General features: G+C 35.4%; 1 protein-coding gene across 1 annotated transcript in view; it reads left to right on the top strand.

Annotated features, from left to right (window-relative positions):
• DSCAM (DS cell adhesion molecule) overlaps window positions 1-12,236 on the top strand; it is an 870,593-nt gene extending 858,357 nt beyond the window's left edge. The window contains exon 33 of the mRNA XM_069074855.1: window positions 11,259-12,236. Coding sequence (XP_068930956.1) covers window positions 11,259-11,599 — 341 coding nt within the window. The 3' untranslated portion in view covers window positions 11,600-12,236. The remainder of the gene's footprint in view (window positions 1-11,258) is intronic.
• The last annotated feature ends 687 nt before the right edge of the window (window positions 12,237-12,923 follow it).

The following is a 12,923-nucleotide window of genomic DNA, read 5'->3' as shown; positions in this document are numbered from 1 at the left end:
TGCCTGTTCATATCCTGTGATCATTTATAAATTGTGGGATGATTTCTATTCCTAAATATTTGATTCAGTTCTCTACATATTTCAGAAATGAAACCTTTATCAGAGACACTTGCTGTAAAAATTGTTTCCTAACTTTCTGTTGTTTCCTTCCAAACTTGATTGGTTTTGTTTGTGCAAAACCTTTTTCATCTAATAAAATTAAAACTATTCATTTTACTTCTCATAATGCTTTCTACCTTTTGTTTGGTCACAAATTTTTTATTAATCCATAGATCTTACAGGTAAACTATTCCTTGTTCTCTTAATTCACTTATGGTACCATCCTTTATTTCTAAATTATGTACCCATTTTGACCTTCTCTTAGTATACAGTGTAAAGTGTTGGTCTATACCTAGGTTCTACCATACTGTTTTCTAGTTTTTCCAGCAGTTCTTGTCAAATAATGAATTCTTGTCCCAAAAGAGGGAATCTTTGTATTTGACAAACAATAGATTACTATGGCCAATTACTACTGTGTCTTCTATATCTAATCCATTGATCTATCAGTATATTTCTTGGCCACTACCAAATAATCTTGATGATTACTGCTTCACAATACAGTTTGAGATTTGGTATGGTTAGGCCACCTTCCTTCACATTTGTTTTCATTAATTCCTTTGATATTCTAATCTTTTGTTCTGCCAGATTAATTGTATTATGATATTTTCTTCCTCCATAAAATATTTTTTTGATATTTTCATAGGTATGGCACTGAATAAGTTAATTTAGGTAAAGTGTCACTTTTATTATATTGACTTGGCCTACCCATGAGACAATTAATATTTTTCTGGTTGTTTGGATCTGACTTTATTTGTGCAAAAAGTAATAGTTCAATTTGGGAATTTTTAATTTGTTCTTTCTCTAGTTTTTTAGTTGCATGCCGAATTCATTCATCTGTTCTTTCTCTATTTTATTCATTTAAGCATTTAGAAATATAAATTTCCCTTCTAAGTACTGCTTTGGCTGCATCCCATTAATTTTGGTATATTGTCTCATTGTTGACTTTTTAATGAAATTTTTGATTGTATGATTTCCTTTTGACCCACTTATTCCTTAGGATCAGATCATTTGGTTTCCAATTAAGTTTTTATCTATCTTCCCATGGCCCTTTATTGAATATAATTTTATTGCATCATGATCTGAAAATAATGCATTTAATATTTCTGCCTTTCTGCATTTGATTGTGAGATTATAATGCCCTAATACATGGTCAATTTTTGTGTAGGTGCCATGTACCACTGAGAAAAAGTATACTGCTTTCTATTCTCATTCAGTTTTCTTTAGAGGTCTATTATATCTAACTTTTTCTAAAATTCATATACTTCTTTCTTTCTTCTTTATTTCATGATTAAACGTATCTAGTTCTGAGAGGGGAAAGTTGAGGTCCCCCACTAGTATAGCCTCATTGCCTATTTCCTTCTTTAATTCGCTTAACTTTTTCTTTAAGAATATGGATGCTATGCCATTTGGTGCACATGTATTTCGTGCTGATACTACTTCATTGTCTATGATGCCTTTTAGCAAGATGTAGCTTCCTTCCTTATTTTTTTTAACTAGGTCTATTTTTGCTTTGTCTAAGAAACTGATTGCTACTGCTGCTCTTATTTTTTTCAACCTCGGCTGAAGCATAATAGATTCTGCTCCAGCTCATTATTTTTACTCTGCATGTATCTCTCAGGTTCAAGTATATTTCTTTTAAATAACATATTATAGAATTCTGGTTTTTAATTCTTTCTATTTAATTCCATTTTATGGATAAGTTCATCCCATTCATATTCACAGTTAAGATTATTGACTGTGTATTTCCCTCCATTCTATTTTTCCCTGTGTCTCCTTCCCTCTCCCTCTTTTTCTCTGACTTATCAAAAGTTTGTTTAGCTTCTGTCTACTACCTTACCTTCCATCAGCCTCCTTCCACTTGTCTTTTCACCTTTCCCTCCTACTTCCCTGTATAGCCTACTCAATTAGTGTTTTTCCCTCTTTGAACTGATTCTGATAAGAGTAAAGTTCAAGTGCTGACCAGCCCATCATATTCCCCTCCATTGTTAAAACTCTTTCTTTTGTGACTCTTTTATGTAAAATAATTTTCCCCATTCTTTTTCTTCTTTCCCCCTTCTCCTAGTGCATCTTTCTCATCCTTTAAATGTATTTTTATCTCACATCTGTGCCCTCTAGTCTGTCTGCTCCTTTTAACTGTCCTAATAATGATAAAGTTCTTAAGAGTTACAATGATCATTTTCCCATAGAGAAATGTAAGCATTTTAACCTTATTAATTCCCTAATGATTTCTCTTTCATGTTTGCATTTTTGTGCTTCACTTGACTTTTGTATTTGAAAGTCAAATTTTCTATTCAGATCTGGCCTTTTCATCAAAAATACTTGAAAGCCCTCTATTCTGTTAAATATCCATTTTTCCACCAAAAAAAATTATAATCAGTTTTGCTCAATAGGTTATTCTTGGTTGTAATCTTAGCTCCTTTGCCTCCTAAAATCTCACATTCCAAGACCTCTGATCTTTTAATATGGAAGCTGATAGAACTCATGGCTCAATATTTGAGTTGTTTCTTTCTTACTCTTAGAATATTTTCTCCTTCACCCAGCAGCTCTGGAATTTGGCTTAAGATATAAAACTCCCGGAGGGAGTTTTCATTTTGGGATCTCTTTCAGGAAGTGATTAGTGTATTCTTTATACTTCTATTTTACCATCTGGTTCTAGTATATCAGGCTGTTTTCCTTGATAATTGCTTGAAATGTAATGTCTAAGTTCTTTTATTGCTCATGAATTTTAGGTAATGTAATAATTCTTAAACTATTTCTCCTCAATTTTTTTCTAGGTCAGTTTGTTTTTCTATGAGATATTTCAAATGTTCTTCTATTTTTTTCATTATTTTGATTTTGTTTTATTGTTTCTTGGTGTCTTATGGAGTTATTTTTCCAATTCTAATTATTAAAGAATTTTCTTTTTTTATTCTTTGTTGTTTGTTTTGGGGTTTTTTTTGTCTTTATTAGGAATTATTTTCTTCAGTAATCTTTTGTACCTTCTTTTCCATTTGACTAATTCTGCTTTTTGAGATTTTTTTCCCTTAAGTGCATTTTTTTGCTCTTTTACTATTTGGCCAATTCTGTTTTCTAAAGTGTTACTTCCTTCAGTATATTTTTTGTACTTTTTTTTAAAGCTGTTGAATATTTTTCCAAATTTTTTCTTTCATAACTTTCATTTCCTTGGTCAGTTTTTCCTCTGCCTCTTTTATTTGATCTATAACCTCCTTTTTGAGCTTTTCCAGAAGTTTTTCTTCAATTTACATTTTTCTTTAAGACTCTTCTTGTAGTTTGAAACTGTTGTCTTCTTTTGGGTTTGTGTCTTGATCGTCTCTCTTACTGTCACCATAATAATTTGTTATAATAAAGTTCTTCTTCAGTTGTTCACTCATTTTCCAGGCCATTTGTTGACTTTTAACTTTGTGTTAAAGTTGAGCTTTGCTCCCATGGTGGAGGAGGCACTGTCCTAAGTTTCAGACCTTTCTTGCTCCTGTTTTCAGTAGCTCTGGGGGTCTGTTGGTTTTCAATGCTTCCAAAGTATTACGATTTAGGAAGAAGTATGGTCATGGCTCTCCTGGCCTGTGCTCTGGTCTTTACCCCAAATGAACCTTGTCCCTCTCTGACAATCATTTCTAGCACTTCTGGCACAAGAATTTTGACCAGATCCCCCACTCTCCTTCAGCCATAATTGCTAGTGTTCCCCTTTATCTTTGGATTGATACCAGGGTCCCTACTCCATTGTGAGTGACCACAAGCACCCCTATCCTCCCTGGAACCTGGGTCAGGGCCCCTGCTCCCTTCAGCCACAAGTGCTATTGTTCCTTTTGGCTCTGAGTTTGCAGCCATTTGTGGGCAATGCAACTGGAGTCCTGGACCCAGCACCAGCAAAGGGTCCTCTGCAATCTCATTCCAATCAGTTGTTTGAAACTCCACCCCCCACCATCTATTGACTGAGAGATCTCAAAGCTGCTTCAGACAATGCCACCACCTCTAATTCCCACTGTTGGCTTGTCAGAGAGAAATCTGCATTACACTAGGGGGGATTAATCACCACCCTGGAGAGAAAGACATTTCCTATCAACCTCCTAAATCTCCTAAGGCTGGAACTTTGTTTCAGCTGAATTTTTGGTTGGTCCTGCCATTCCAGAATTCTATTGAGTTATTATTTTGAGTTGTTTGGAGGAAAATTTGGGAGAATTCAGCTGAGTGCTTCTCTACTCCACCAAATAGGGGTTATACTTCTTGAAGTTCCTTCCTGCTTCAATTTGTCCTAGAACTTTTTTCAGACTTCCTTTAATATACTACCAACTTATTGCCTCTGTTACCTGCTCCTTCCTGTTATTAGATCATTTGGAATGGCAATGATGGCTTAGGTAGAGCTGGCAGCTTCCCATAAGATATTAATTCATGTATTTCTATTAGAAGGCCTGAAACCTCAAACAGAATTATTTTTAGGAATATGCATATGTATGTATGTATTTTTGTGTATATATGTATGAGTTTTGTGAAATATATGTTTTGTGAATATATGTTTGTCCCCAATGTGCCTTTTGCATAAGAGAGAATCTACAGAAACCACAAGAATTAATTTTGAGAATACTGGAGAAAAAAAATGTTACTAGCCAGTTTTATGTATAATTGTTTTCCTTCAGATGTAACATAAATAAAGGCTAAAAGTTTTCAGTAAGAGGTGACAGAACATATGTTAAGGTTTCCAACAAGGTGGAAAGATCATGTCATTGTACTTTAAAAATACATAAAGCATCTCATATAACAAGCCAGGAATAGAAATACAATTCTTGTAAACAAACTACCTCTATCCAGTTCCTATTACTTATTTAAAATGTTTTGAAGTTACAGTTTGAGGGTGAAGAAGGAAATACCAAAAAAAGGTTTGTTACCACACTACAACATTAATATTAAATTAGAAAAATGTTAAATCTAATTCCAACTAGAAATTACAGACATACTGGTAACTAATCCTTTGATAGTTAAATGTTACTGCATCTCTCTTTTCTTTCTCTCCATTTCTGCCTCTCTCTGTCTCTTTTTGTTTCTTTCTCTTAATATAATATAAAGGAAAAATATTCACCTGTTCACATACAGTTATAAAGTTCCATCTGTTCAGATGTATCAACTTTATTATAAACATATATTTTGACAAAAAGAAGAAAACTTTTGTGTATCCCCCCACTCCCACCTTAAGAGTTGTACCAAATGATTCCACTTAAGTGTTTTGAAAGTATACACCAGGTGCTCTGGTCAAGATGGATGAGTAAGCAATTGACTTCCCTTTGCCATCTCACACAAGTAATACTCCAAAAAAAAATTTAAACTAACAATAAAAAAGGAAAGAAAATAAAAGTTCAGAAGGAAAATTCCACAGGGAGAAAACCAGATAGACTTTTTAAAAAGTGGATGTATATTGATATCTTTTATTTTTATATCAAGTGTTTAAGGGAATATATTTGAGACAAAAAATCAACATATCAAAAAAGTCTGGCATTGTATGCAGTTTTATGCCCATAGTCCCAATAGTGTTCTGAAGCCAGCTCAAATCAGCTCTTGAAAGCCTATTGCTAAATTTTCACCTTAGAAATTGGAAAACACTATAAATCATGGCTTAATATAGGCTTTTATTGATTTCTAGGCTTTAAAAAATGATGGAGAAAAATGTCAATAATATAAAATAATCTTGAAAGTCTGGTGTGTGAAAAAAAATTTAGAAGAGCCAGTTGTTAAATATTTACCTTCACACCTTTGCATAGATTCCAGTCTCTACAAAGGAGCAGAAAGAGGTGACTTCCTATAATCTCTTTGTTGAGATTAAGTTTGTTTATTATAATATTTCATCATTGTTTTAATTTTGTTGTGGTTGTGATTCTTTCCATTCACATTGTTGTAGCCATTGAGTATGTTATTTTCCTAACTCTGTCTATTTTTAATGCCACCATTGTCTTAATTCATGTTTAATGTTGGGACAAAATGAGGTACTTTGAATATATTGAATAATTAACAAAAGGAGGTTTATTTTGTCCTAATACAAAAATGTTATTCAGTAAGGATATAGTGGAAATCCAACTTTTCTTAACTTAGTCTCCTTTGTCTACCTATGGAAACATGGTTAGTCATGAGTTCAGGATATGATGACTTACGTGGTTTTCAAGGATCCATCAAGTCCATTATACTCCACATAGTTGGGACTTTTGTGCCTTAGATGGCCAAGAAGCTATATCAGAGAAGCCCAAACAGGTCCCATTCGGGAATTAGTGTAGATGAAGCTCTTCTTTGCCTCATCCCTCAAATCTCTATCACATGCCACGCATGCAACCTAGAGCTAAGCCCATTAGAAAAAACCTTTTCTAGTAGGAGGGGAAGAACCTCCTGGTAACACCCACATTCCCTAGATTATACCCTGTTACCAAATAAGTAGCTGCTGAAATTCAATTGTCTATAGCTAGATAGAGCCATCACTAAACTATGAAAAATAATGGTCCTCCAACACCCATTAAGTGAGGGTCCATTGGACCAATGAAGGGTTCCAGGCTCTGAACTGGAGTTCTCAGTAATTAACTATTTGTGAAGGGCACTAATTTAACACCAGAGATATGTAGGAAAGCATAATATTTAATGTACTGCTTCCATTTAGCAATAGAAGGCAAGACAATGTGACAAACATTTATTAAGCACTTACAACATGCCGGGCAACAGGTTAAGTGCTAGGGATACAGTACAAACCAAGTGGCTACTCTGAGGAACTTGGAGCTCCAGAAGCCTAAGAGTCATTTATTCCGGCCACCTTTTGGGACCTGCCAAAAGTTCCACTAAGTCTGGTCTTTAAGGACAGAGACCTCAAAGACCTTTCAGGATCATAAGGGTCCAAGACAATCTACTTTATCCTCCATGGTTATACCCTGTTCTGGGCCCAACTTGAGGATAAAGTAGACAGTGTAGATTCTCCAAAATATGAAGAATCCAATAAGCTATACTGGGCTTTCTTCTTAGATCAAGTGTCCCTAGTTTGTTCTGAACTGTGCCTGGAATCCTATGGGTTTTACACATCCATGATATTATCCAAAACTTGACTGAGCAGGCTGGACCCTGGATTTCTTGGGTTGATTGCCAACCTAATGCTTTTATAGCTGCCATTTGATCTAGGATCTCTGACTACATGGCCTCATAGGGACCATTTACAACATTTATAACAATGTAAATTATATACATCAAAATCCTCAGGAAGAGAGAACTTTTTTAGATCTCTGTCCACTGTAATGTGGCAATATGAGGACAGAGAAGGTATATTAAACTCCTTCTTGGTGGAAATAAACTGTTCCTCATTAATCTCCGCCTTTTGAATAAAGGGGAGGAGGAAAGCATTGGCAAGACGATAACCCACATTAACTCATGCTGGGCCTAAAAAGAAGCAAAACTGTCCCTGAGACCTGATTGACCTGGTTTCCTTAATGAACATTCCTAGTTGGCCTCCCAGGTAACTCAGGGGATGAAATATTTCTTCTCTAGTGATGGAGATGAAGGAATTTGGAATCTTCATTATATCAGGTCCCTTTACAACAACCTATGAGGAAGGTAGATGTCACCTAGGAGTATGCAACAGATGACAGGAAACTTACCAAAGTCATCATGCCTATCTCTACAACTGTTTTGTCTTCTTTTAGAAAAAGCTAATCCATGCTGGAAGAGTGAAGAAGGAAGAACCTGAGCCTACCCTATGTTGGGAGTGGGGGGAAAGAAGTTGAGTCAGGGCAACATTGGTACATATTTATCCTATCACCAGTTTTGCATCAGTTCATGAAAATATTTTTGTGTTTCTCTATATTCATCATGCTCATTTCTTACAGCAGAGTAGCTTTGCTATACAGTACATTGCATTAATGTACCACCACTTATCTTATAATTCCCCAAATCATGGGCATTTACTTTGTTCTTTACTACCTCAAGAAGTATTGTAATAAATATTTTGGTATATATTGAGATAAGGGATTTTTAAATTATTTGTACTTTGTCTCTAGCACATAGTATAGGGTCTGGCACCTAGTAGGCATTCAAATATTTTTTATTAAGGTCAATGACTTCCTTGGGATGTATGCCTCCTAACAGTGGGATCTTGGGATCAAAAGGTATAAACATTTTAGCCACTTGATTTATTCCAAAGTGCTTTCTAAAATAGTTGTACCAGTTCATAACTCCACTAACAAAGGATTACTGTGCCTGTCTTTCCCCAATCCTGCTAATATTGACTATTCCCATGTTATGTCATCTTATCCAGTTTTCTGGAAACCTCAGAGTTATTTTGATTTGCATTTCTCTTATTAATAGCTAACATTTATATAGTGTCTACTATGTGTCAAGCATTGTGCTAAGCACTTCACAAATATTTTCTCATTCAATCTTCGCAACAACCCTAAGAGGTAGGTGTTATTATTATCCCCATTTTACAGACTTGCCCAGGGTCACACAGCACTATCCACTGTACCATCTAACTGCTAGTAGTGGTAGGCATAGTAGTAATAGTAGTAGTAGTAGTAGTAGTAGTAGTAGTAGTAGTAGTAGTAGTAGTGGTGGTGGTGGTAGTAGTAATGTGGAACATTTTTTCATAGTTTTCTATTTTTTGAGTTCTTTTCACAATTTTTCATATCCTTTTATCACTTATCTCTTGAGAGATGGCTTTCTGTGCTCATATATTTCTATTAATTTTCTATCTATATTTCTATATATTTGTGTATGATAGAGTATTCTAAAAAAAAAATAAAAGTGGGTATGAAAAGGTAAAAGGGAGTAATTATAAAATGGAACGTGAAAGGAAGAACTAAATGAAAGGGAAGCAGATGGGGGTAGAGGGCTGGTAATGTTGGAACCTTATACTCATCTGTGTTGAAGAGGAAAAAACATGTGCATCTGTAAGAGTACAAAGGTCTTCCAAACATGCGGAGAGGTGGGAGAACTGAGGAACAGGGTAAGGGAGAGACTTTTAGAGGGGTATGAGATTGGGATTTGGGGGGTGGAGGGAAAGGATGCGGGGCTTTTGGAAGGGTGTGTGGATACACCACATTTATAATTTTATCCCACAGAGGCTAGAATTGTCTCCACTTCTATCCCCCTTTTTCTCTAATCTTCAATCTTTCTCTACATGGATAGGTCTTTCCCTGCTATCTTTAAACACAACCAAGTCTACACCCTTCCTTTTAAAAATTCTCTCTAGTTTCTACCATTCCACTTGCTTAAGAGGGTTCCGAATCTGTCTCTGGCCAAACTGACTATTTAACTAAATCACTCAGTCTCTCATTGCCCCAGGTATGCCTATCTTCATTGGTAGAGGAAATCTCAAAGAATCATAAATTTAGAGTTGGAAGAGACCTTAGAGAACATTGGGTACAACCTTCTCATTTTATAAGTGAGGAAACTGAGTCACAGAGAATTTAAGTAACTTAAGCATCAAGGTTATAAGCAAAAAAGGGAATGCTTTGATGTAAGAAACTAGAGTTAGGTTTTGTGGATATATAATCTGTTGTTGCGGAGGAGAGAGAGCCAAAGAAAGGATAACCACCCATTCCTTTCTCCTTTCCCTCCACCTTTAATTACTATTCAAGCCCAACTGGCTCTTCTGAAGCCTAAGACAGACAAGTTATCATCCTCATCCTCATCCTCATCCTCATCAACATCATCATCATTTGTGGCCAGCAGGGTCCCAAGAAAACCTAGATTTTCATCATATGTGTCCAAAGACTTTTCTGCTGATGGTGTCATAAATACGGGCAGTTGAATTCATGTTCTCTGATTGTAAACCCATGTTCAGCCTTCTCATTGAATGTAAGTTCCTTGAAGGCAAGAATTAATTAGCTTGCTATTTGTCTTTTTATCCCCAGTAGGTAGCATATTGCACTTCATAAATGCATGTCGACTGACAAAAAAAAATCTATATATCTGAGATACTAAACTCTCATAAGAGATATTTTGACTCAAAAATTTTCCCTGGTTTTTCTCTTCAATTCTAGGTGCATTTTGTTTGTGTAAAAAAACTTTTACTTCAATAAAAATTATCTTTTATCTTTTAAATTGTCTTTATTCCTTATTTGCTTAAGAATCAGTCCCTACCAAAGGTAAATGAGTTAATCGTTTTATTATTTTAATGATATAATAATTAATGTTCAATTTACCTATCCATTTTTCATTTATTGTGTAATCATCTAAAATGTTTCTAAGTCAAAATATGGCAGTCTGCTTTCCAGTTTTACCAGAAGTTCTTATAAAATAGGGAGTTCTTTCCTAGGTGATTTATTTGGGGGTCAGAGGTTCTAAGCATTGAGTTACTACATTTCATTATCACATACCAAATGGTTTTGACAATCACATGATTCTAAGTTGTTTTCAGGAATAATTGGAGTCATAGCTTGACCATAGTGTGCCTTCCTTTTTACAGCCCCATTAGTTCAGATCCCAAGACCTGGTACTTACTATGTGACCATAGAGTATGTGACCTCTATCTAGGTCTCAGTTTCTACATCTGAAGAATATGTATGATACTGAAATATCATAGGGTTACCATGAGACTCAAAAGATATACAAACACATACATATATGTGTATAAATCCATATATACATATGTGTATGTATTGATATGTACATATATGCCCTTCCCTTCAAAGACATATATATATATAATCCACTATTTTATTATCATTTTCATTATCATCATTATTATTACCCTCAACTTTGTAGCTTCCCTGTGTAAAAAAAAAGATAAAATAGATGTAAAATGAGGTTTTGGCACTCCTTGAGGTCTCAGGAATTTGGCTTATCATTGGTTCATCATTCTCAACACTGTGTCCCTCTTTTGCTTCACTCAGAAGTTAATAGTTTCAATCATTATGTTCCACAGGTCTTCAAATCTTTAGGATGAATTCATTTTTCTTTTTGGCTGTGTTGTTCCAAAGACTCTGGCTGCCTCCATCTTTCTGGTTAGATTGCCAATCTTGAGAGATTAAACAGTAGCAAAGAGGCATCTATTATTCACATGTATAGTGAAGAAATACAGCTGTATCACTTGATCTGTGCAGATGGGCCTGATGTCACCCAACTTTGTGAGGCACCTCTGATATTCTATCTGAGAACTTTAATTATACTGTGAGCTAACATTGTGTTTCTTCTGTTTTTGCTCTCAGGTGACCTCATTCATTTGCCTCCTTATCTTCGAATGGATTTTTTGTTAAATAGAGGGGCCCCAGGCATCAGCAGAGAGCAGAATTTAGGACAGGCTTGCTTGGAACCTCAGAAAAGTCGAACCTTGAAGTGTTCCACAGTCTTGGAGCCCATTCCAATGGAGGCATCATCCACAAGAGAAGGACAGTCATGGCAAGCTGGTGCTGTGGCCCCATTACCTCAGAGAGAAGGAGTAGAGCTGGGACAGGCAGCTAAAATGAGCAGCTCTCAAGAATCACTGCTGGACTCTCGAGGCCACTTAAAAGGCAACAACCCCTATGCCAAATCTTACACCTTGGTATAACAAGCAGAGTATGGCTGGACAGTGGCTGTAAATACAATTAAAAACAAATTCAATTAAAGCTACTTTTTTTAAAAAAAACTGGATTCTGATATTTATAATTAAAGAAAATTGTCAAAATATTTTAAAAAAAGGTAAAAAGAAAAAAAAAAGAAACCACAGATACTTCAAAGACTCCCCTGCTTTTTTTCTTTCTGAGTGTGAGCTTCATCTGACTGGGCATCTGATGTTTTTGGGTAAAAGAAGTCCAGTTTTCTGATCTTCACAGGATGTTGAATTTTTACTGATTTTTCTACAAAGTGCATGGGGAACAAACAAAACATTCTGACTGGAAGTCAATCACACAAGATTAAAGAAAAACAGGGGGTAATCACCTTATTTGTGGATTTTAAGGGACATTGATTTTAGGGGAAGGAAAAGTCTTTAATCATGTTTGCACACTTTTTTTTCCAATTAGAAAATGGATCCTCAATTGAGCTTTTTGTTGTTGTTGTTGCTGTTGTTACCGTTAATTAGAATGAGTCTTGTCTGTGAAGGGGGGAGGGGAATGTTAATTTGTTTTTCCTTTTTGTTTGTTTTTTAGTTTAACAAGAAAATGCATTTTGTCTAATTGAAATAAACAAAAAAAAAGTTGTCTGTTTCTGATGTATGCTGGCATTTCCTAGTTGTAATTCTATTTTAAATGGTTAAGACTAAATTTGGCACCTTATTTAGTGACACAAAATAGAAAGCAACGCAAATTATACACTCTCTGTGCCCCACTACAGCCTATAACCAACACAGAGAAAATGCAATTCCTGATGTCAAGTAATTTGCAGCAGGCCAAAGAACCCCCTATGGAACTCCTGTTACATTTGAGGATTAGAAGAAACCAAGATAAGACAGTTGGGCACCACAGGCAAGGTACAGATCTGCCCATAGGTGTAACACAAAACTACACCTTCTCTGAGTATGCACACCAGAGACTTTGAATTTTTGGTAATAAATGTGATTTGATTTCATCATAAATCATACCCAGTGAGCAGAATTTCCTAGCATTAATAAAATGTGTATTTATACAAATATTTAAAATTATCCTTCATTGACCTTTCTTTTCCCATCCCATATTGCTCTTTAGGCACAGGGTTGCCTTTGCTACCCTTAGTTCCTTTTCCTCTTTTTTTTAAAAAAAAAGAGGCAATTGGGGTTAAGTGACTTGCCCAGGGTCACACAGCTTGTAAGTGTCAAGTGTCTGAGGGCATATTTGAACTCAAGTCCTCCTAACTCCAGGGCCAGCACACTACCCACTGTGCCACCTAGTGTACCATCCTACTCTTAGTTTTAACAA

This window comes from Petaurus breviceps, unplaced genomic scaffold (assembly GCF_028583685.1).
Source record: "Petaurus breviceps papuanus isolate PSGF00001 unplaced genomic scaffold, PetGlider_PUasm1.0 90897, whole genome shotgun sequence".
Classification (NCBI taxonomy): domain Eukaryota; kingdom Metazoa; phylum Chordata; class Mammalia; order Diprotodontia; family Petauridae; genus Petaurus; species Petaurus breviceps.
Note: the sequence above shows the minus strand (reverse complement) of the source record. Positions and strands in the feature narration are given on the sequence as shown.